Source organism: Muntiacus reevesi, chromosome 1, assembly GCF_963930625.1.
Source record: "Muntiacus reevesi chromosome 1, mMunRee1.1, whole genome shotgun sequence".
In the NCBI taxonomy this organism is placed as follows: domain Eukaryota; kingdom Metazoa; phylum Chordata; class Mammalia; order Artiodactyla; family Cervidae; genus Muntiacus; species Muntiacus reevesi.
Window position 1 is genome coordinate 82,328,707 of NC_089249.1, and position 24,052 is coordinate 82,352,758.

General features: G+C 48.7%; 2 protein-coding genes across 5 annotated transcripts in view; one reads left to right on the top strand and one right to left on the bottom strand.

Annotated features, from left to right (window-relative positions):
* Positions 1-4,880: 4,880 nt before the first annotated feature.
* Positions 4,881-13,843, top strand: CERS2 (ceramide synthase 2). Its single transcript, XM_065904714.1, has 11 exons — positions 4,881-5,028; positions 9,957-10,130; positions 10,557-10,674; positions 10,852-10,970; positions 11,199-11,256; positions 11,372-11,422; positions 11,657-11,749; positions 11,930-12,058; positions 12,270-12,376; positions 12,507-12,660; positions 12,837-13,843. Exons 2-11 carry the CDS (start codon positions 9,958-9,960, stop codon positions 12,975-12,977), a joined length of 1,143 nt encoding a protein of 380 aa, XP_065760786.1. The 5' UTR covers positions 4,881-5,028; position 9,957; the 3' UTR covers positions 12,978-13,843.
* Positions 13,844-13,937: 94 nt separating this feature from the next.
* SETDB1 (SET domain bifurcated histone lysine methyltransferase 1) overlaps positions 13,938-24,052 on the bottom strand; it is a 29,540-nt gene continuing 19,425 nt past the window's right edge. For all 4 annotated transcript variants that reach the window (XM_065904689.1, XM_065904706.1, XM_065904680.1 and 1 more), the window contains exons 14-22: positions 23,516-23,632; positions 18,640-18,809; positions 17,475-18,103; positions 16,590-16,618; positions 16,343-16,475; positions 15,691-15,856; positions 15,119-15,330; positions 14,771-14,859; positions 13,938-14,597 (exon numbers count right to left, since the gene is read on the bottom strand). In XM_065904689.1, coding sequence (XP_065760761.1) covers positions 14,480-14,597; positions 14,771-14,859; positions 15,119-15,330; positions 15,691-15,856; positions 16,343-16,475; positions 16,590-16,618; positions 17,475-18,103; positions 18,640-18,809; positions 23,516-23,632 — 1,663 coding nt within the window. In that variant the 3' untranslated portion in view covers positions 13,938-14,479. The remainder of the gene's footprint in view (positions 14,598-14,770; positions 14,860-15,118; positions 15,331-15,690; positions 15,857-16,342; positions 16,476-16,589; positions 16,619-17,474; positions 18,104-18,639; positions 18,810-23,515; positions 23,633-24,052) is intronic.

Sequence of the window (24,052 nt, forward strand, 5' to 3'; positions counted from 1 at the left end):
AAGCACTTTAGGAGAGTGCTGGGCGTTGAATGGTAAATACATGTAAAATATTAACTAGTTTGTAATAATACATATGCTATAATGTTATTTTATAGTAACATCATAATGTTATAATGTTATTCTATAGCGTCTCCCTAAGAATTCCAACCTTGGCTCTCTTCTGCCGCTTCTTTCTTCCAACCCGGGATCTGGCCACAAGAGGCCATTAAAAGCCACTGCAAGAGAGCCTTGAGACCCCCCCTGGTGGCCACTCGTGGTCTAGGAGGCTCTGATTCCCCTTGGTATCTGAGGGGGCTCTCTTGGCCCAAGGACATGAAGTTCCCCAGAGGACTCCATGGGCAGGTAGGGTCGGGGAAGAGCCTCAGGTAGACATTTACTCCAGGGGCCCCGCTGAGACGAATCTCAGCACACACGCAGGAGACTTCTAGGCTGGGTTATGGCAGAAGAGCAACGCCACAGCCAGGGTCCTTGGGCCTTTGGCTTTCTGTACCCTTGAAAATCTCTTTGGGGCATGTTCCAAGTAGGTTTAGGGGGAAATGAAGGGCAAAAGAGGGCTCCTGTTTCTCCAGTCTAAACCTCTGCAAGGTAATGCTGGCTGACCTGCAAGGCTGAATACTGAATTTGGAGGAGGCAGAAGAGCAGTCCTGGTTGCCTAGCATTATGAGGAGGTGTGTGATGCATTTACAGATGTCTCTCTGAAATTGGTGGAAGTTTTACTTCTTTTGTCCCTGGGTTTTGTTTTGTTCAACTCCAGGGTCAGATTGAAGCCCTTTTCAGATTTATTAAAGCACCCTCCAGGGCGTCTCTGGTGGCTCATCAGTAAAGAATCCTCCTACAATGCGGGAGCTGCAGGAGACACAGGTTTGATCCCTAGGTAAGGAAGATCCCCTGGAGAAGGATTTGGCAACCCACTCCAGTATCCTTGCTTGGAGAATTCAATGGACAGAGGAGCCTGGTGGGCTACAGTGCATGGGGTCGCAAATGAATTGGATAAGACTTAGCGACTGAACAACAGCAACAAATCACCCTCCATACCCATGCTCTAAGTCTTAGAATTTCAGAGTTGGAGAAGATCTTAGGGATGACCTGACCTACCACCCTCTTGTTACTGACTCAAGGAGACTGAGTGACTTCCAAGGACCATGGTGTTGGAACCAGAATCCAGGTCTCCTAACTTCTCAGCGTTTTCCTCATAACTCAGATGAGAAGGTCAACTGGAAAAAAAAAAAAAAAAAAGCACAACGTAAAAGTAGAGAATTATGTTTTATTTGGTGGACAGTACTTAAGCCTGGAATGCAGCCTCTCAAATAGCTCTGAGGTACTGCTCTGAAGAGGTAAGGGAGGAGCCAGGATATATAGGAATCTTGTAACAAAAACTAGGTAGTCAGAATATCAAAAGATTACTGTTTATTTTTATTTTTATTTTTTTTAAGATTACTGTTTATTAAGGAAAACAAGACATGTCAAGTTAATGAATGTAGTGCTTCTTTACATAAGGAAAGATGCAAAAGTCTGGGCTCGCTGAAATCATCCCTTTGATATGTATCTCAGCTATCTGGGGCCAGTATCCTTTGTTTTCCCATCCTAAGTCTCCTCAGGGTGCACTATTGTGGGAGTGACTGCAGTGGCTGATAGCTTAATGGAGGGCATCCTATTTTCGTTTTGAGTTCTCTCAGGACTCAACGTCCTGGCAGCTATAATATGATGGCTTGATGGCTGCAATATCCTTTCTTTACTGATATGGTAGGCAACATTTTTTCTTTAAGAAGGGCATGACTGACTTGGGGTCTCCTTTTAGGAGGACAAGCAGCAAGTAACATACAGAGCCATAGCTATTGACTCATGAAAACTTGTTCAGCTCTAGGCCCCGATCGCTTTTCTGCCCTCTACATGGGTTTCAGAATACACAGAAATTCCTCCTGGCTATTTCTCCTCTTGTTATAAAACTTTTTCTTGCATCTTAATCCCTCTGCTCATGTTTTGGCCAAGCTCTACTCTTTTTATCCAGAGTCTTGTGTGTTACACAAGCAAGCCTGACCTGGGAAGACCAAGACCCATTTCCACAACTAGAGTTCACATCTTTGCCTGCTCCAGATACCTAAATGCCAGACCAAAGGCCTATTTGTGTCCTCTGCCTCCGGACACCTCAGCAGCCCATACAGAGGAAGTGAGTCACTGCAAGGCGGGCAGCTTGGGGCGCTGTGGGCGTGGCCATGCCAGGCCTGGGTGATGGGGGATGGGTGAGAGTGATCAAGACCTCATGGTCCAAACTAGGCAGAGAGCGAGAGTTTCTAAACTGGTTGTGCTCAGGTGCTCAGTCATGTCCAACTCTTTTGGGACCCCATGGACTGTAACCCGCCAGGCTTCTCTTCCAAGGAATTTTCCAAGCAAGAATACTGAAGTGGGTTGCCATTTCCTACTCCAGGAGATCTTCCTGACCCAGGGATTGAACCTGTGTCTCCTGCATTGGCAGGTGGATTCTTTACCACTGAGCCACCAGGGAAGCCCCTTCTAAACAGGCAGCATCATTCTAATGCTGCCTGAGGCCCAGTTTCTCTTTCTCCATCCATCTTCTCCTTTGTCTCCTGGGGGAGCGGTATACCCTCTTATCTTTACTTTTCAGGCCTGTCTATTCAGCTTCAGCCCCAAACGTCTCCTCCCACTGCTATCTTAAAGTTAACTGGTCTTCAGGGCTCTGAGGAATCATTTATAAAGTCTGGTGAGGACCTTGGGGAAGTCTAGAAAAATTGCCTGAGAAAAGGGCTCAGAAACTAAAGGAGAGCCAAGTAAGAAAGATCTGGGTAGGGGGTAGAGAGGCACCCAAAGTTTAGCTGGGGCCCAAAGTGGAGACACTGGAACCCTACTGGAAAAGCGAATCTGTGGAGGGCACTCAAGAAAGGTGGGGGCAACTTTGGAATTGGAGGGGGTTGTGGTGGGGATGGGTGGGTTGTGGCAAAGGTGTAGAAAGGATACGACTTGCAAATAAAGGAGTTTACCCCTTGGCAAAGAATTAAAGGCTGGAGGGATTGCTGGAAACTGGAAAATCAGGCAAATCTGGGGCTGAAAAAGGCTAGAGAGTCCCCTGGGTACTGGTTCAGTGGTGAGGGGCCAGGGGGTGGGCCAATAAGTCTCATTTCCCCAGTATTGGCCTGGGCTGGGGGGCCCACTACAAAAGCAAAGGAGAAGTCAGAAATCAGACAACTTCTGCCTCTCTACCTCTCCAGATAGGGTCTTCAGTGAGGAAAGTGAAAGGAAAGTGATGTCACTCAGTGACCCCATGGACTGTAACCTACCAGGCTCCTCTGTCCATGGGATTTTCCAGGCAAGAGTACTGGAGTGGGTTGCCATTTCCTTCTCCAGGGGATCTTCCTGACCCAGCAATTGAACCTGGGTCTCCCACATTGCAGGCAGATGCTTTACCATCTGAGCCACCAGGGAAGCCAGAAAAGGGAGAGGGTGCTAAGAGGTTTGGTTAAAGTGAAAGTCGTTCAGTTGTGTCTGACTCTTTGTGACCCCATGGACTATAGAGTCCATGGAATTCTCTAGGTCAAAATACTGGAGTGGGTAGCCTTTCCCTTCTCCAGAGGATCTTCCCAACCCAGAGATGGAACCCAGGTCTCCCACATTGCAGGCAGATTCTTTACCAACTGAACCAAGATCTCAAACTGGATGAGTAAGAAATCACATTCTTTCCTAAGAAAACTGTCAAAACACCTGAACTTGACTAGATAAACTCTGAAACAAGCTGCCCTCAGAGGTTCTAACCGTGATGGTATAAAAACACTAACATTTCATTAAGGTAAAAAATGGTTACCTCTGCTAGGCGGGCCCTCTCTCTAAACAAACCCTCAAACACATCTTAGTCACACTCTGTCCTCCTTAGGAATCAAGGCCAGTTTTCTAGGATAAACATGTTACATCTTCCTGAAACATCAATTTTACCAGTCTAGGGGAAAAACATTTTATTTTATTTTATTTTTTTGGGGGGGAAAAACATTTTAAAATATGAATTTGAACACGGGTAAGCAGTGGTCTACATTGAAAACTCAAATACGTTTTACACAGCAAAAGTTGGGGACTGGCTCCTTCAGTCTGCCGGCAGTAGGGTATGTGTGCCACTGGGGGGTAGATTTTACAGCACTGGTGTGGAAACGGTGGGGATTTTAAGGCCGGGCTGGAGTGGGGGACGCTCTAGGGGTCCCAGCCGAATCTCGAGGGCCCGTTGCCCGGGTCGGTCCTGGAGAGGTGCTGGGCCTCGGCGCGCGACCCTTGGGAAGGACCCTCAGGGGCTGCGCGGGCGGGGGGCAGAGGCGCCCTCTTCCCTCCGCTGCCCGGTGGGAGGCTGGAGGTGGGAAGTGTGGCCATCGGTCGGGCCGCTGAGAGAACTGGGGGCCGCAGCCGGCCGGAGGGCGAGGGCGGCAGTTGGGGGCTGCCGGGGTGGTGCAGGGGTACGACCGTTCCGCGCCCCGAGCCCCAGGCGGGTTTGTCCCGGGGTCCTCGGAGCGCGCCCCTAACCGAGACCAGAGGCTGGGAGACCCCACACTGCTCCCTCATCGGGGGCTTCTTCCCCCCGGTGCAGCGCCTGCAGTGGGGCTCCGCCGCCCGCCGGGTGCAGCGAGGGCTCGGCTCCCCAGGTTCCGCCACCCGCCCCCGGCCGCGGAGGGGGTGTTGGCAGGCGGCGGGGGCTGGGCGCGGCTACCCCGCGCGGAGGCCGGGGCCCCGCCGCCCGCCCGCCCTCCTCTCCCCTTCCGTCGCCGGGCCGTAGGCCCACGCCCAGTCTCCCGGCTCCTGTGTTGCTCGCGGCCTTTCTTTCCCGGGCTGGCTGGGCTCGCTCTCGGCTCGGCTGGGCTCGGCAGGCGGCGGGAGGAGGAGGAAGGAGGGAGGGAGCGGGCAGGCGGGCGGGCGGAAGGGGGAGGAGAGGAGCGAGCGGAGCCAGTCCGGAGGGGGCCCGGAGCTCGGACGAGGGGAGAGACGGAGCAGCGGCTCCCGGCCGGGCCAGCTCCGCGACGCCGCCGCCGCCGCCGCCGAGTGAGTCGGGACCCGCGCCCGGGAGTCCGCGGCGCCGCGCGCTGGGGTGGGGCGGCACGGGGCGCGGAAAAGTTGGGAGAACTGCGGGGGCCGCGAGGACGCGGCTCGGCGGACAGGGCCTGGCGGGGCCGGGAGCGGGCCGTGGAGGGGAGCGGGGTGCGGGCGCACACGCTCGGGCGGCCGGGCGCTCGGCGCCGCCGCTGGCTCAGGGGCCTCTGCCCGGCGCGCTCATGGCGGCGGGCCTGGCTGAGGGCGGGCCGGAGCGCCTCGCGGGAGCGGCCGGGGCCCCAGCGCCGCCGGAGGGCAGGCTGGCCGGGCGCCCGGGCGTCCTCGAGCGCGCCGCCCGGAGCCCGGAGGAGTCCTCCTGGGCAACAGGTAGGAGCTGGGAGTCCCCTAGGAGCTGGGGACGCGGGGCTGCCCACGGACAGAGCCCCCGGCGCCCTTTTGTTGGGGAGGAGAAAGTCCGGTGAGCACTTGCACCGGAGCCCCCTGGCTGGCCGAGAACCCGCGGCGCGGCCCCTGGCTGGGGGGTCCCGTGTCTAGAGTGAGAGGAGAGTTGAAGAGTCTTGCTTCTTCTAATCGGTTCACTGTGCCCACTCCCGGAGGGAGGTCAGAGCGTCCATGTGCTTAACGGGAAACAGGAAGGAGTGGCTCAGAGTGTCTGCCCCTGGCCCCCGCCCCGTGGCTAAGGCTCTTATACCGTTATGGGGTGTGTGGGACAGGGGTAGGGGGAGCTGCTGGTGAAACTGGTTTTCTGGGCCTCACCTTGCTAATTTCTGGCCCGGAGGCTCTGGCAAGTAGGTTAATTGCACGTGTGTGGTGTTAATCTTTGGCCTGAGTTTAGAAGTTCACTTCCTAAGGTAGATTCTTGGTGTCAAAATCTGATCCTTCACCTGAGTTGCCAGGTACAGGAGATAGGGGATTCTGAGGATCCTGAGGAATGGAGTGAGCCCCCCTTTCCGGAGAGGTGAATCAGGAAAGACAGTCGAGCAGGCAGTCGCTCCCACATCTGTGTTAGCAGAGGTTGCAGCCCCATAGCAGAGTCCAGGTGGCTGGGCCTAATGTGAGTGGCTGACTGGGCTTGTGATGGGGCCCCTAAGGGTAAGGACTTGTCTGCAGCCTCCTGCCTCAGGGCCTGACCCTAATCATACAGTGACCTGCACAAGCCCTGTTTTGAAGAGAGAGAGTTCCTTGTCTTCCTTGGTACCCCACAATCCACTCCCTGCACTTGGGCCTTTGGCCAGCTCTCCCCCTGGGAGGGAGGGCCTCCACTTTCCCCGGCACCGGCCACAGGCTGGCCAATCCTTCACTGTGCTTTTAGCATGGCCCTCACTCCCATCCCCATCTACTTCTTGAACTTGCCAGTCATTCCCTCCCCCTACGGGCTGTAGTCTCATGCAATCTTTGGCTGTGTTGGGGCCAAAGATTTGAAATTTTGAGGTGCGGAGAGATGAGACACACCTCTTCTCGGCTTCATCCATTACTCGCGGCTTTCTAGTTTGTGACCTGGTGTAGCTGCCTGAAAACGTTTTCAACAAGGTGGACTATTCAGGTCCTCTTCCACTTCTTTCCACTTCTTTTTTGTAGTCCCTCAGGCTCCAGTGAAAGCTGGGAGCCTCTGGGATCCTGGCTTTGTCACTGTCTCTTCCCTTACTGATCGTATTGTATCTTCTTCAATTATTTCTCCAAACCCTGAGAGCCTTTGGGACTATTATCACATTGAGTCTGTGAGATCTCTTCCTCATAGCCTCAAACTTCTGCCCTCCCAGCAGCTTCGGTCTACAAGTCCCCTTGGGGACTCTTTGCCCCTTTTCATCTGTCTGAGGGTCTGGGACGGGTTAGTCAGAGTTGGAGCAAAAGGTAGCAGCTGGGTGGAGCTCTGTTCGAGTTCCTGGTAACCTGATGCCCACGAAATCCCTGCTCCACTGGCTGTTCTCCAGCCTGTGCCTCATAAAGTGGTGTCTGTGTCTCTGAGGCAGGTGTATTTGTGCGTGAGAGAGACAGAAACACATGCACCCACCCTATTGTCTCTTTATGTGTGTGTGGGAGTAAATTACTTGAGTGAAAAAATACCAATAGGTGTGATTTTCCTCACCAGGAAATTAAGTAATGTGACCCAGAAATCAAGGGTGTCTCCCTGTCACGAAGGCGCATCCCCTTTTCTTGACCCACCTTTTTGTTTGTGGGATCCATTGCTTGGCTTGGTGTGCCAGGGACGCCACTAGGAGTGGACTGGTTTGTTCTGTGGGGATGGGTATGTGCAGCCGGCGGGCCTGGCCCGGGAGCCCTGGTTGTCTTCCCTTCCCCGTCACATGGAGTCCGAAGTCCTGACCCTGCTGAATCTGGTGCCTCTTCCTGCTGGGCTAGGTCCCAGGGGGTGAGGGGTAGGGTTGAGGCCACCGCTCCTTTGCTAATGCAGGTGCTGGGCAGGAGGGGAGGGCTGTGGTCACAGAAAGCCTGAAACCCGGGTGTGAGAGAGGCCCCATTCAGAACTCCCGACACATCACACTCTCTGCTCACACTGTCTTCTGTTCTCCCCGCTTGGAGCAGGCAGGGGCCAGTTGCTATCTTGTCCTGGGATTGAGATAGTTGCACTATCCAGGAGCTTGCCTTTGACCCATCTCTGACTTTTTGCCTGCTTCTGCAGCTCCTCACCTTTGTAAGCATGAGGCATTCCTGGGCTCCCGGGAGTCACAGAGAGGGACTCTACTCTTAGCCTCCAGGATCCCAGCCAGCCCTTTGAATCTTTAATCCTCAAAATATCTGTGACAAAAGAAACTTACCTGCCGGTTTCCACTGACCAGGGTAGGAATGGGGCCCAATGTCTAGGCCCGACAGTACCCTTGGCTTTAGTCCTCAGTGGAGGACAAATTGGGCTCCAAGGGACTGGCAGTCAGGTGACGGAGTCAGATCTGTTTCTTCACCTCCAATCAGACTAAGCGAAGAAGGTGGCAAGAGGAGCCAGAGGTGTGCCACCACATGTAGGCTCTCTGCCTTGTCTCTTCTCTACTAAGTTTTCTGCAACTTCTCTCAAAGAAAAAAGTGTGTCTATGTGCACTGTCGTCTGGGGAGAGTTCTACTGTGATAACTGTGTTTACTTTTGTTCAGTTCCAAAGGCTTCCATCTCTTTAACTAATTAAATATTTATTCTGGCCAAGGTGGAGAGGGAAGGGGCAGTGTCCTCAGGAGCTGAGGCCTGGAATGTGTGTGTGTGTGTGTATGTGTGTACGTTCGTGTGCTGTTGGGGGCGGGTGGAGCTGAAACTCCTTTACTGTCAGGGCTGCCCTCTGCTTTCATCTGAAAGAGCAGTGACCAGGAGTGGGGACAAGAGGGTAAAGTCCTTGAGCTGAAATACTGACCCGTGACAGGCTGAGAGGGATTTCGCAAGTGCTTCTGTGGTGGGTGGGGGCGGAGCTGTTGGAGGAGCAGCCCAGCTCAGCTGTGATATGATCAGCCTTCAGCAAGGCACCAGTTGGTCTCCAGTTCACAGCAGAGAACAATCTCCCAACTCTCTTTCCTCCGCAGCTGGGAGGGGACCACCTTCCTTCTGTGTCAGCTTTGAGTCTCAAGGCCAGCCTGGAGACCGCCCACCTGGCCTCCCTCCTGGGAGGATGAGGGCTTGGTAGCCTGGAAACTTTGCCTGTCATCCTGCTGGGTTCACTGCTGAGTCCTAGGACTGCCGATTGTTGTGTGGACCAGCACCACTGATTCTACAGGATCATCTTGCTGCTTCTCTCAGCTCCAAGCAGCTGCTGTCCCTGCGTGAGCCTCAGATCGTACCCTCCTTCATTCGGGTATCCAAGTGGTCACCACCACCCTGTAGATCCTTTTTCTTTCCGTGGACAAAACAGGGGAGGGAGGTGGTACAAAACAGCAGCTCTTTGCTGAGCACTGAGGGTATTTGTGATGGGTGTTCCCTGAGCAGACTAGTATTTTATTTTCTAGAGGAGCCTTAATACAGAATAGCTCCTAATTCTACCAGATGTCTTAATCTGCTGTATCGACTCTCTATCCTCCAACCCCTGACTCCCTGCAGCCTTGTCGTCATTTTATTTCTGAGAATAGGCTTCACATACAGTTCTTCTGCCTTATGTTTGGGAATGGATGGCTTGGGCATGGGCTGTTAAGCTTGTGTGCAATATTTTGATGTCCATTGATTGTCCTTGAGCTCAGCACTATTTGGGGGCATAATTTTGGTTTATTCTGGCCTCTTAATTTTCCCTAGGACCTGCTGCCCCAGTGGGTTATAGGGAAGGGGGAGGAACGTCTTGCCCCAGCCCTGCAACCCTTTCTTGGGCTCCCTGGCAAGGAAGCTTCCAGTTATGGGTTGATTTGGGAGCTCTGGTGGTTCAGGTGGTAAAGAATCTGCCTGCAGTGCAGGAGACCTGGGTTTGATCCCTGCATCAGGAAGATCCCCTGGAGAAGGGATGGCTACCCACTCCTGTATTCTTACCTGGGGAGTTCCATGGACAGAGAAACCTGGCGGGCTACAGTCCATAAAGTTACAAAGAGTCGGATATGACTGAGTGACTAACACTTGGGAGCTGTAGGAAGAGGTTGGAGGGTGGGGGGAAGGGAGGATGACTCTGACTTAAGATTTTTGGCCACGGGCTTCTAGGGCTAGATCCTGTCTAGTTTCCATGTGAGAATAGCAAAATGATGGGGAGACCCCAGGGTTCTTGAATCTAGGGAATCAGAACTTTTAGGGGATGTTAGCATCACCTTTGGTTGATATTAAGAGTAACTGTTAGAACTGGAAAGCCACCGTGTTACAGATGGGCACACTGATTTGTCCACATGGCCAAGACCAGAGCCCAGGGCTTGAGTCTTTGCCCCTGCTCTTTTTGTTACACTGTGAAAACTGTCATCTGTCTCTTTTCACACTGCTGCCTGCTTTGATGCCCTCTACTTCTCCCTTCCTCACTCAGGATGCTCCAGATCTTACATGACTACTTCTGGTGGGAACGGCTGTGGCTCCCTGTGAACTTAACCTGGGCTGATCTAGAAGACCGAGATGGACGTGTCTACGCCAAAGCCTCCGACCTCTATATCACACTACCCCTGGCCTTGCTCTTCCTCATCATTCGATACTTCTTTGAGCTGTGAGCATACCAACCTACCCCCATGCCTTCCCTGGCTCCCAGCCGCAGTTTCTTGTACTTCAAGTTTGTCTCTTGCTGTTTAATTGGTCCTGCACACTGGTGTTCTCACCACCCAGGTCCCTGCCTACTGTGTGCCCCCCCCACTAAAGGCAGCATTGTCTTTCTGAGGGCTCAGCACCCCCAGGCCCATTCCTTCAATGGTTGTTTGTTCTTGCCTTCCACCCGCCTGGTGGCTAGTGAACACAGGCAGCTTTGTCAGCTATGGGCAGCCCAAGGCAGCCAGAGAGGGGGTTTGCTGGGAAACTGAGGCCCAGGATAAAGTTGCCTGAGCTTGCAGTATCTCCCTCCAGGTCCCCTAGTTTAGGGGCTACCAGGCTTGCCTGCTTTAAGAGAGTCAGACACCCCTCACTCCTATTCCTTCCCCAGTTACGTGGCTACACCACTGGCTGCCCTCCTGAATGTCAAAGAGAAAACCCGGCTGCGAGCACCTCCTAACCCCACTTTGGAGCATTTCTACATGACCAGTGGCAAGCAGCCCAAACAGGTATGAGCTGCAGACCCTGTTCTGGGAGTTACTGAGTGCTGGTAGGGAATGAGGAGTTATGGGGTGAAGAGATGGGAAGGCTTCTCCCCTTCAGACAGGGCCGACTTGGGTCATTACTGGCAGAGGGATGGGAAGGGCGAGTGAGGCTGAACATAATGGGCTTCTCACTCCACCCAGGCAGATGTAGAGCTTCTGTCACGGCAGAGCAGGCTCTCTGGCCGCCAGGTAGAGCGCTGGTTCCGCCGCCGTCGCAACCAGGACCGGCCCAGTCTCCTCAAGAAGTTCCGAGAGGCAAGGTAGGGGAAGTTGACGCAAGAGAAACTGGGTGGCAGAGGAAGGTCTGACGTGTTTTGCTGGGAGGGGTGGGCCACAGCTGTATATGGAGAGAATATTCCCAGGTGAGGAGGGACATTGGTTGAATACATCCTTGAGAGGGTATCCAGTGGGAGGGACTTAGGGGTTGGTTGGAGGGCTGTGCCATTCTTCCATTCCACTCTCCTAGCCATTTCTGCTTTCTCTTCCAGCTGGAGATTCACATTTTACCTGATTGCTTTCATTGCCGGCACAGCTGTCATTGTAGACGTGAGTGGGGATTACTGGGCGGGGGTGGGGGTGGGGGAGTAGGTTCTCTGGCAAGGTGGGGTGAGGCCCAGAATTTAGGTGCCTCCTCCTTTAACCTCTCACCATCTTTCTGCAGAAACCCTGGTTCTATGACCTGAGGAAAGTTTGGGAGGGATATCCCATACAGGTACGTGATGGGTCCTGATTCCTTGTATGGGGTAATTAATCCTTATGTGGGGTGAGAATCAGTGTAGAATAGGATTAGGACATACACATCCTTGTGAAGAGTTGATCTCAGACACGTGGCAGAAGGGACTGCAGTCATAGTGTTAATAGGTGCAAGGAGGGCTGGGTCTGGAGAGGTGAGACCATTGGGTCCAGTGGCTCTGGGGTCCATTAACCTTCTTCTTTTCTCTCTCAGAGCATCATCCCTTCCCAGTACTGGTACTACATGATTGAACTGTCTTTCTACTGGTCCTTGCTCTTCAGCATTGCTTCTGATGTCAAGCGAAAGGTGGGTCGTGGGGCTGTGCCGTTGAGTAGGAGCCAAAATGAAGCCCGGTATGAACCACCTCCCCTTTGACTTCCGGGTGCTTTGTATGGAGTGGTGGGATGAGTGGAATTAAAGACGAGGGGGAAGAATGGAAGCTAGGGAACAGGAAACAGTCCTCTGGAGGCTGCATCTTTTCTACAGGATTTCAAGGAGCAGATCATCCATCACGTGGCCACCATCATCCTCATTAGTTTCTCCTGGTGTGCCAATTACGTCCGAGCAGGGACTCTTATCATGGCTCTGCATGACTCTTCTGACTACCTGCTAGAGGTCAGGCTTCCTGGGCATTTCTTCAAGCCTAGAGACCCTGGTGCAGGTTCTTCTGTCCCTCTATCCTCTTTCTGGGGTAGTGGTGGGTGGGGGTGGATGTTCCTGGGACCAAGGAGGTGGGGGCACAAAGCCAATGTGGTAAGTGGGACATATATATGAATGTATATGGGAGTCAGGAGCCCGTGATGATAGGTGGGGGCTATCTACACAGTCAGCCAAGATGTTTAACTATGCGGGATGGAAAAACACCTGCAACAACATCTTCATCGTCTTCGCCATTGTCTTCATCATCACCCGACTGGTCATCCTGCCCTTCTGGTGAGTAGGATACCAAATTAGACTCCTGTTTGAAGAAATCAGAAATCTCCTCCCCAGCCCCATTTGTCTATCCTCAAGTCTTGATCCCCTCCTTTCTGTGTTAACAGTTCTTGTCTTTCCCCATCCCAAGGATCCTGTACTGCACGCTGGTGTACCCACTGGAGCTCTATCCCGCCTTTTTTGGCTATTACTTCTTCAATTTCATGATGGGAGTGCTACAGCTGCTGCATATCTTCTGGGCCTACCTCATTTTGCGAATGGCCCACAAGTTCATAACTGGAAAGGTGATGGTCTGTCCCCATTCTGTAGGCCCTACTACCCTCAACTCTAGGAACGGCCCAAATTCCCTCCCATATCAGCAACCCTGTAAAACCTACTGTGGGGCCCTGGGCATAGCTGGAAAAAGCCCACCGAGGAGGCAGTGCTTGGGGGTTTGTAACCCTGCTCATCCTCTTCACAGGTAGTAGAAGATGAACGCAGTGACCGGGAAGAAACAGAGAGCTCAGAGGGGGAGGAGTCTGCAGCTGGGGGAGGAGCAAAGAACCGGCCCCTAGCCAATGGCCACCCCATCCTCAACAACAACCATCGTAAGAATGACTGAACCATTGTCCCTGCTGCCCCTCAGATTAAAGTATAAAGCCAAGGAAATACCCCACCCTCCCCACAGGGTCACTTTAAGCTCTGGGGAGAAGGAGAAAGCAAGAGGAGCCTGTTCTCTGTGCCCCCACCCCCCTGCTTCTGTCACCCAGTTGCCTTTAAACCAAATTCTAATCAGCCTATCTCCAGGAATGGGGAGGTTGGTTATATCCTTTGTTGGGGGAGGGGGGTTGGTATTATTTTCCAAGTTGTCCTTTCTATTGATTTTGAGACCTTTCCTCAGTTCTGGGGGTGGGAGTTATAATTCACATTCCTTACTCTTCAGAATCTGGCCCTGTCTGCCTGCCTTTGACTCCCTGACCTCCAGAGCCAGGGTCGTGCCTTACTGTCCCACCTGTGGGCCTCATTCTGCCAAAGTTGGACCAAGGCTCACCTTTCTAATCTCCCTAACTTGGACCAGAAACCAAAGCTGAGCTGACTTCTATCTAACTTTTTCCCTTCTAAGATCCAAATGAACCGAGTGTAGGCGGGTGCACGTGACCCTTATCCTACCTCTGCCAAAAAGTGGGGGCCACAATGTGGACTGCTCAGACAGTCTTCTGTTACTTCTCTGCCAGCTGTCCCTGTAGTCACAGGTCCAAGATCTTACTGCCTCCTTTCTCTGGCCTCTTTCCCTAGGCTAGCTGGTTTGGAGTAGAATGGCAACTAGTTCTAATTTTTATTTATTAAACATTTGGGGTTTGGGTTTTAAAGCCTGAATTACAGCTAGCACCTGGCATTTCAGCAGAGGGACCACTTCAGACCAAAATGTACTGTTAATGGTTTTTTTTAATTAAAATATATTAAAGATTAAGTAAAACATGGCAACAAGTGTTTAGACTCTTAAGAACTGAGAAGAGTGATCAACTAAATAAACTAAGGTAGTCTTCCTCACGCCTTCCTCCTGGTTATATAACATTAAAAAATATTACATGGCAAATAAGAGAAAGCCAAAGTAGAGAAGGGTCAGGACTAATGACAGCTGCCTGTTGGGAAGGATGGGAAACTCATCTCTCGTCAAGACCTAAAACTGGGAGCTGAGGGAAAGAAATCAAATCACAGTCTTAGTTTTAACATCTTGTTAAAAGACTTTGAAGAAACAATACAAACCAGGGATAGTAAAATACACAGCCCTCATTCTAGGAATAAAGTCTGTCAGAAGAATGAACACTTGAACAAATGTAGGATGGGAGGGGTGAGCCACAGGAGGACTGAAGGGATGTCAGGCCCAGGTTAGAGTGGTAACCTCTCCCACTCCCAGTGCCTCCGGAGGCAGTGGAGGGGCCCTGCCTGCTAGCACCACAATGGAAGGGGTCTCCTGATCCAGAACCCCCATTTCTATCTACTAGAAGCTGGGGAGTAGCTAGACTAGAAACTTGGGGGTCAGAATTCAACAGTCAGGAAAACCCAGTTCCTGAGGAAAGGGCAGTTCAGGAAGGTTCAGGAGGTTAGGAGGAAGGCTGTCCTCTAAAGAAGACGCCCTCTGCATTCGATGGCCCCGCAGCAGCAAAGCAGCTCCTTGCCTTCCACACTGCCCACCTCATAGTTGTAGTCCCAGGTAAGCTCTGTGCCAGCCCGGATTCTCCTAAAGAGGAGGAGGAGGAAGGGGTGTGGTCAAACAGCAGAAACCCAGGCCTGTGATGACTGAATGTGCAGGGGGAGCTGGATCACAGATGGAAAAGAGGCCCTTTGAATGTCCTGGCCCCTCCCCAACCTGGGCTTTCCCCACCACCCATCCCTTTCCTGATTCCCTCTTACTTGCTGGCAAAGAAGGCCACCCACGGGAAGCGGAGATCATGAGTATCCACGAAGACATTCTGGACAAACAGGTTGGGGCTGCAACTGTGCTGTAGGTTTAAGTACAGATTCGCTTACGAACCAAGGAAACAGAATCTGGTTTTGTGGGGTGAGTGAGAGCTGGATGAAAACAATGCCATTTGATCCTCCCACAGCAACAGAAATTTTGAAAGCCACCTCTTTTAAGATCCTTTGTGATCAAGAGTTTATAATGAGAAAAGGTGGGTTTATGTAGTTGCACTTAAAAAAACTAGAAATGTGAGGACTAGGGGATAACCAGCACATACAGGTGAGGAAAAGGGGTCTCACATTGAGGTAGCGGCCCAGGTTGCCTTCAAGCTTGGCATCGATGATGTAGCAAGACTCCTCCCCATCGTAGAACTGGCGTGTGTTCTTACGAACGGGTGCACTCTCCCCCTTTTCCACGGATGCCATGTTGGTTGATTTAATGGCAATCCCATGGGTTGATTTCAAAGCAAAACCCCGGGTTGATTTTACTGCCACTTGGCGCTTCATTGGACCTGGACAAGGAGAAGAACGGGGCTAGAGCCACCCTACCTCATGAGTGGAACTTCTACTTCCTTTTTTTTCCTGCTTCCATTTTTATCCCACCCAATGCACCTCAGGAATACCAATAAGCTGGGACTCTGAGGCAAAGGCCCAAGGTGGCAGTTTTTCTCAAGCAGGATTAGAGCTGCTGGATACAGGAGCAGAGGGAAAAGAATAGGGAACTGGAAAGAAGAGAGGGAGGGGATATGTCACACATTATTAACAGTTTAGCTGGGAGTCAGGGAGTCTTCCCAGGGATGCTTGAATTCTTAGGATCTGAATTTTCCCCCTACTGGTTCCTTCCTACTACCCCACAAATTCTTCCAGACTACCAGACATGTTCTTCTTGTCCTCAAAGTCATCCCCTTCAGAGCCAGAGGAGATGGTCTGGATATCATCACTGTCCACGGCTGTGGCTGAAGTCTGGCCAGTAGTGGGCTTCCGGCTGGTCCCACTTTCCCCCTCACTTTCTGTGCTGCTGGACAGGGTCAGGATATCCTGAGGAAGCAGAAGGGTGAAAAGGAATAAGAGTAAATGGAGAGGGACTTCCCTGGTGGTCCAGTGGCTGGGATTCCACACTCCCAGCAGAGGGCGCCTGGCATGGATCCCTGGTAAGGGAACTGGATCCCACAAACTGCAACTAAAAAAGATTCTCCATGCTGCAAGGAAGATGGAAGATCCCGCATGCAGCAACTGGGACCCAGTGAAGCCAAAAAATATATATGTATAAAAAAACTGAGTAAATGGAAAGGGCCCCTTGGGATCCCTGCTTTTAGGTACAGTTAGGCGGGAAGGGGTTGAGAATATAGTGAGATTAGATACTCGATGAAGTAAAACGAGGCAGGAAGTCAAGACCAGAGAAATAAGAGAATATCCAACAGCAATTATGGTGATAAGACTTGATGACTCGAGAATGTTCCTTTACTCACACTCTAGAGTAAAACAGGAGGCTGGGTAAGGTACAGCTTGAGAAAGGTCACTTACATCAGGGTTTGACTGAGCAGAGGCCATGAGTCGTCGGCTCTGATGCATACTAGTCTTACTTGGTGGGCGGCGAAGTCCCTCAGGCTTCGCAGGAGAAGGATTATAACCATAATTTCGAGAGCTTTCAGTAACTCTGATGGGAGAGGAAGACACGAGAGGGGTCAGGTTTACTGGTTGTTTCTTAGGCTGCTTTTGTAGGCTCGAGAGAAGGAAGATTTGGAAACAGGTAAAAAAGTGAGGCACTTACATTGACATCCTGTTTCGGTCATCAGGGTCCTGGAAAACAGAGCGAGTGAATGGCTGAATGTTTCCATGGTTCTAGATAATATATCCAACAACTGTAGACTTCACCTCAGATGACCTCTAAAGATATCAGCCAGCAAGAGGTACACTATCTAAAGTGGGATGTGTGTGGAGAAATTACTCTCCAACTTGAGAATAACAATCTTTTTCATCAGGAAGCCCCACTGGGAGGGGTCTTAAACCCTTCCCAATAATAGGGCATTCCAAAATGTGCATGGAAAACACCCTGGGCAGAATATTCCAAGGACAAGGGATTGTTCACCACCTGTAATGTGGTAAGTTTCAACATCATTAAAAATACGTTAAGATCAATTTTTTTTCAGATCAATTCTTGTTTTTCTACTATAATGAAAGCAATGATGTAGATAAACTGAGGTGGCAGTTTTAAAAAATTACTTTTAAATCCTCCACTTTGGAATTAATCAGGTACTTTCCCCACAGCAGGCTGATTTTAAAATAATTTGGTTCTTTAAACAAACATGGGGTCACAAGAATCAGACATGACTTAGCAACTACACAACCATAGGAATGTATTAGGGGGAAGATTGATCAGGTTTGCCATCGAAATCCATCAAATAAATCACCTGCATATGAAGACTCATGGAAAGGGAATTCCTTGGCAATCTATCCTGTAGTTAGAACTCTGTGCTTCCACTGCAGAAGACACAAGTTTGATCCCTGGTCAAGGAACTAAGATCCCCAAGCCATGTGGCATGGTCAAAAACAATAACAAAAGCACTCATGATCTCATGGTGAGATTGCATTAAGTCTGTCACCACATCAAACTTATATAACAGCCACAATTCTCAGAGTTCCTGCCACTGCTTACCTCCTTCTTGGCCTGCTTGATGTCTCCCTCATCCTTGAAGCCCAGCCCTGAGGTGGAAGCCTTCTCTGCTTCCCCTCTGCCTCCCCCAGTGCGGCCTTCCCCACCTTCGCTAGTCTTGAAGGATGAACGGCTGTCAGAGTCAGCAAAGCCACCTTCACTGACACTGTTGTAGCTCAACCACGAGGCCACTTTGTTCTTAGGTGTCTCTTCAGAGGAAGGTGGATTGCAGCCACCTACAGGGATTGACGGAGGGACAGGAGTATGTGGGGGCCCCAGGTCTGGGGGGCGAGAGTCCTTGGAAGACATCTCAGACAGTCCGTTCTCCCTCTGGCCCCGGGTCTGCCGCCGGGTGGCATAGCTGCGCCACACTGAGCTGGTGCTGAAGTCCTCGTCCTTACAGAAGTTGTCGTCCGAGCTGTCATCGTTGGACTCCTCGGGGTCCTCTGTGCCGCTGTTGCCATCTTCCTGGTCCTTCAAGTCTACACCACTACTGTCAGAGGAACAGGGGGCATCACTCTCATACCCCTCCTTGAAGTTCTCCACGCTCTCAATATGGTCCAGATTGGCAAAGTACTCATCACCCATTTCTAGGCCCTCCTTGTCAGCAAAGTCATCTGTCAGGATCTTCCCTGAAAATGAAGAGAAAGCCTTCCAGGGTTATGAGGAGCTTTTAGAAAGAATAAAGTTCATTTCATCAATACCCAGCCCCACAGTACAGAGTCAAATCACACTCATTATGGTCTCCTGTTTCTCTCTGATGATACCTCCTCCTTAGTGTCTTAACTGTTGAGAATAAGGGGAGCTTTAGATCTTGCCCTTTCTGCCACCCCATTCTTCCTAAGTTATAATAAATCTCTGGGTGGAGTGATGTGGGAAAAAATGACACATTTTTTGTAGAAGAAGTCATTTTCTTCTACTACCATGTCTCTCTCTGCTGAAACATGTCCACAATTTCATCCCTTTTCATTCTTGGTCTCCTGAAGCACTTTTGACCCTTCCTGATCCACCCAGACAGGCACATCACTCATGTTCTTTATAGAAGAAAATCCTGGCTGCTTCTTTCTCCTAGTTCACAGGTTAAGCATTTTATTCTTAAATTCAACTTGTCTCTGATTCAATGTTCCACCATGTTCTCACCCCAGAAAGCAACCCTTTCATCACCAACCTGCATAAATACAGACAAAGGAGCCTTTGGCAATGTCATCCAAGCAACGGATACCCCAACCCTTGTTCTGGGTCTTGAAGAGCTGCAGACGAACTTGCAGGCCATGCTGTACCAACCGGTTTGTGCACATGTTAGGGTCACATTTGCAGCGTTTGTTACACTCATAAACTCTGGGAGGAGATCACAATAAAATCAATCATAACATGATCACTACAGCATCTGTTACATCCACAGAACTGTTACAAGTTTTAAGGTGTCATCATTTATCAGGTAATGATCTAAATAAGCAGACTTACTGAACTGTCTAAGCTCTTTGATTTGTTTGGAAAGATAGCTCAAAGAAATAACTCAGAATGGGGGAAAGTGATTAATACAGATATTTATAGCACTAAAGACAGTAACAGTGAATAAAAGAATGCCTATCACCTGGAGAAAAGCTAAGTGAACCAAGATGTGAATATGGATTAAGAGGCACTAAAATAAATCAGCCTGTAGAAACAGATACAATAAAATATATTTAAGGAAATAGAAGCCCATATAATAAAGATATTGAAAGGGAGCAAAAGATGAGGAACTGGAAGTTCATGGGACTCTTGCTTTTGGTAAAGTTGATTTTCAGTGAACATTCATTAAACACCAAGAGCTGTACTAGACAGTGGGAACACAGCAATGGAAAAGTCATGATCTCTCCTCTCAGGGAGCTCATTTCTATCTAGTTTAAGGGATTACAACTTAACTATTTAAAAAATAAACTATTGAAGTTAATCAGAGAGTTAGTAAATATCAACATTAAAGGAAGAGAACACACTGAGAAAACTGTCATATTTTTAGGGAGTATCTTTATGCTCTACTTCGTGTTACGATTTAACTTCTTATTTTCCTGGTATGTAAATTTAAGGAAGACAATTGCTTTTATAAAGATGACAACAGTACAGTCAGTTAGTTGATGACATCAGTAAAATCTCTCTAGGCAAAGGTAACAGCAGCTTCTACTTACCAAGCATATATATTTTGTGTTTGGCATTATGTCAATGCTTTATATACAATTCTCTTATTCTATCCTTACAGCAGCCCTATGAAGGTATTTTTTTAACTTATGAAAACATTAAAGCATAATACACACAGAGAGAAGAATATGTAAAAGTCTACAGCTCAATGATTTTTCACAAACTGAACACACCATGTAACCAATACCACATCAAGAAACAACTTTGTTAGGTCTCTTAAAACTCTACTGGGGTTGGGAAGGTATTAATGTTCATGTCCTCTGTTAACTAAAAGAAGATCAGTTTGGAAAGGACAAGGCCAGAATATGAATTCAGGTGTAATCACCCACAAGGGCTTCCCTGGTGGCTCAGTGGTAAAGAACTTACCTGCCAATGTAGGAGATGCGGGTTCAATCCCTGGGTTGGTAAGATCCCTGGAGAAAGAAATGGCAACCCACCCCAGTAATCTTGCCTAGGAAATCCCATAGATGGAGGAGCCTTGTGGGATACAGTCCATGGGGTTGGAAGAGTCAGATAGGACTGAGTGACTGAACAACTACTAATCACCACCACATGAAACTTTCAGACTATCTCAACAGAGTATCATTCATCCCTTCAACAGAATTTAGCTGGTTATCATGTGCTGTGCGCTGGGTAAAAATTTGCTGAGGATACAATGGTAAGCAAGAGAAACAAGGTTCCTGCCCTCATGGAGATTACCTCCTAATGTAATGGAAAGAGACCAAAAACAAGTTAACAAAATGAAAGTTGTCACAGATACAATAAAAGGACAAACTCTGAATGAGAGAATTAAAGGAGTGAAAATGACCTAGTTTTAGAGTCACCAGGAAAGGTCTCTCTGAGGAGGTGAGAGCAAATCTGAGAGCTCAAGGTTAAAGAAGATAATCATGCAAACAACAGTGGAAGGATGCCCAGAAGAGGGCACAGTATGTACAAAGGCTCTCGAGGTAGGCTGGCAAACACTGGGTGAACTGGATCCAGGCACTGAAGAGTATCAGTGTGGCTGGAACAGTTTTGGAAGGATAGAGATAGGAAGGGGTCAGATAGTACACTATATTGTGATCCAAAATTAGGAGTCAGAATAAAATCCAAAGTGCAGTGAAAAGCTCTTAAAGAGTTTTAAGCAGGGGAGGAACATATTTGTGGTTATGTGAAAATACTTTTATGAAACATTTTAAACATATAAAAAAGCTATAAGAACACTCACTGGCATTATCAAATCTAAACATTGTTACAGGATTCAATTTTATTACAAGTAAAACATAAATGATACAATGTAGCTAAAGCTAATAGTGGTCTTTTCCTTTGCTTAGGAAATGCTTAATGCACTCAGCTTAAATTTATGTCCTGATTTCTTCTGATGACAGTCAGACACATCAGGCTTTCTATCAAACCCCCCTTCCCAAAAGTTTCTCCTGCAGCCAAGTCTGACCTGTAGAAAACAGTGGCTGTTTTCTACATCTGGTGCACAGCTGTCAGCCTGGAAGCCCCCTTGACTTCACTATCACGTGGGATTCCCCTCACTCTTCTTTGGAACTGGATCCACTATTTCCCGGATCAGTATACGCCTTCCTCTCTCGTCTTTCCCCCTCACTTTAGTAAACATTTCCAGTAATTTTCTGAGAGGGGAAATAATGGAAAAATTTGAGGTATTTCATGTCTAAAAAAATGTTAGCCTACTTTAACCCACAACTGATAGTTTTCCTGGGTTTAGAACTCTAGGTTAGAAATAATTTTCCTGTGCTTCCCTGGTGGCTGAGTGGTAAAGAATCCACCAGGCAATGCAAGAGACACAGGTTTGTTCCCTGATCTGTGAAGATCCCACATGCAAGAGAGCAACTAAGCCCATGCACCACAACTACTGCACCTGTGCTCTAAAGCCCAGGAACGGCTACTAGCCCACATGCACCAGACATTGTGCTATGCCAACAGGAGAGGCCACCGTGGTAAGAGGCCTGTGCACTGCAACTAGAGTAGCACCCTCCTTGTCACAACTAGAAAAAAGCCTGTGCAGCAACGAAGACCCAGCACAACAAAAAATAAACAAATAAAATTATATAATATATAAAAGAAAGAATTTTCCTTAGAATTTGGAACAGATTCCTTAATTGCCATCTAGCTACAGACATTATTTTAAGAAGGCTGAAGTCACTCTGAATTCTTATTTCTTTTGAGATATCTTTCTCTTATGTAGAAAGTTTTAGTATTTTCTTTTTGTCCTCAGTGTTCTGTGGATATAATGATCACGTTTTATCACGTGCTTTCGTGGGCCTCTATTTTCATCTGTTATGCTAGAACCTAATTTCACTTTGGAAACACAGACCTTTTCATTATGGGGAAACATCTGAATTATTTCACTGATCATTCTTCCCTCTTTGTTCTTTCTGTTAATTATGTATTTCTTACGTACTAGGCCAATTACGTCACATATGCATATACATCCAGCTTACCACTTTCTATCCCACTCTGTTCCCTGTCTTCTTTGCCTTACCTGTCCTTCTCCATCTCACATGCTGATCTCATGTCTCTTCTCAGTCTCACACCTGTGAGACTGTCCACAGTCTTATCTCCTCTGTCCAATTTTCAGTTGCAGATCCCAGGACTTACTTCTGGGCACATTCTCTTTTCTATCATCAATGTTCTCTCCAGATGAACGAATCCAAGCTGTAACTACCACTCCTGAGCTGACGATTCCTAATTCTTTATGCCAGTCCTTACAGTTCTCTCTAGAAATCTCAATGCCTTCCTGACATTTCCACCTGGGCTGCCTAACAGACACCTCAAACTTAGCGTGGCCAGAGCGGCTGAACTTCACTCAGACCTGAACTCTAGCTCTAGTCTTCCATTTTGGTACAAAAAACAACATACACCTAGTCGTTCAAGTGTAAAATTTAGGACTTGTCCTTGATTCTCTTCTCCTTCCCATTCCATAGTCAATCCATCATTCTGTAGCTCTACCTCCAAGTGCATCCCTGAGCACATGTGCCGCCAACTACTGAAGCTTGTAAGCCCCAGAGCTTATGTCTACAAACAGAAGTCACGGCGATGAGAAGCCCATGCACCGCAACTACAGTAGTGCTTCCCCCGCAGCAACTAGAGAAAAGTCTGTGCAGCAAGGGTGACTCACTACAGCCAAAAATAAATATATACAATTGTTTTTTAAAAAGTCATTTTCCTTAGAATTTTGAATAGATTCCTCAATTGCCATCTAGTGTCTAACATTATTTTGATAAGGCTGAAGTCACTGTGAATTCATTTCTCTTTTGTGGTATCTATCCTTTCCCATTTCTACTGCCACTTTCATTCTAGGACAAGCCCCAATAACCACCACTTCTTACACCTGTGTTCCTGAAGTTATCTAATTGAGCTTCCAAATTCTATTGCTGCTGCCCTAAAGCTTATTTTTCACAGAGAAGTCAGAATAGTCCTTAACAGGTAGACATCAGTAGTCTGCTTAAAATACTCTTAACATCTTCCTATCACATCATGAATTTGGTTCTAATTTTTACTCTGATTTACAAAGTCCTATAATAAGGCCCCTGACGACTCCTCCTCTCTGAGTACGTCTCACTTGCCAGAGTAAGCCACAATCTGTTAGAATAATCACACAGCTGTGAAATCAAGGTCATGTTTTACTGCAACAGAAAACTACTAGATACTATTCAATCATTATATGTATTCATTTAAAAGCTCAAGGAAGAAATATGTGCTAGGTATTTGGTAAGTAAGGTTTAATTGATAAAATGTCTGTTTCAGTTTTTTGTGGTTTTTTTTCTGGCTTCAATTTTATAATGCTGCTGTTTTGTAGAAACATAAACAAAAACAATAATTCAGTCTCTGAGGTGCTAAACTTTCCCCTGTCTACCTACCCTGTGGGCAGACATTCTTCTAGTCTCTTGTATTGGTAGCCAGAGTTGGGGTTGATTTGGCCTCCTGGGGTGCAGGCTGTAGCCTGGATAGTGAGTTGATGGCAGGCACACTTGGACCTGTATAAAACAGAAGGGTACAACTACTACAGCTGTGAGACTTTCTTCAGAGGCAAGAAGTACTACTAATAAAAGGACGGTGATAAGGTAGTACAATTTCTTTTTCTTCTCCCATACGTGTAAATGAGAAAGGAAAAGACAGCAGGACTGTGACAGAGTTAAGAGTAAGATAAAGAGACACAGAACAACAAGTAGCAACTGAAAGCATGATGGAGGGAAGCAAAGGAAACTGAGAATCAGAGAAAAAAACAAACATAAGACACATGTGCTGCTGTTCAGTTGCTACGTTGTGTCTGACTTTTTGTGATCCCATGGACTGCAGCACACCAGGCTTCCCTGTCCTCCACTATCTCTTGGAGTTTGCTCAAGTTTATGTCCAATGAGTCGTGATGCTATCTAAACATGTACCCAGGATTATGC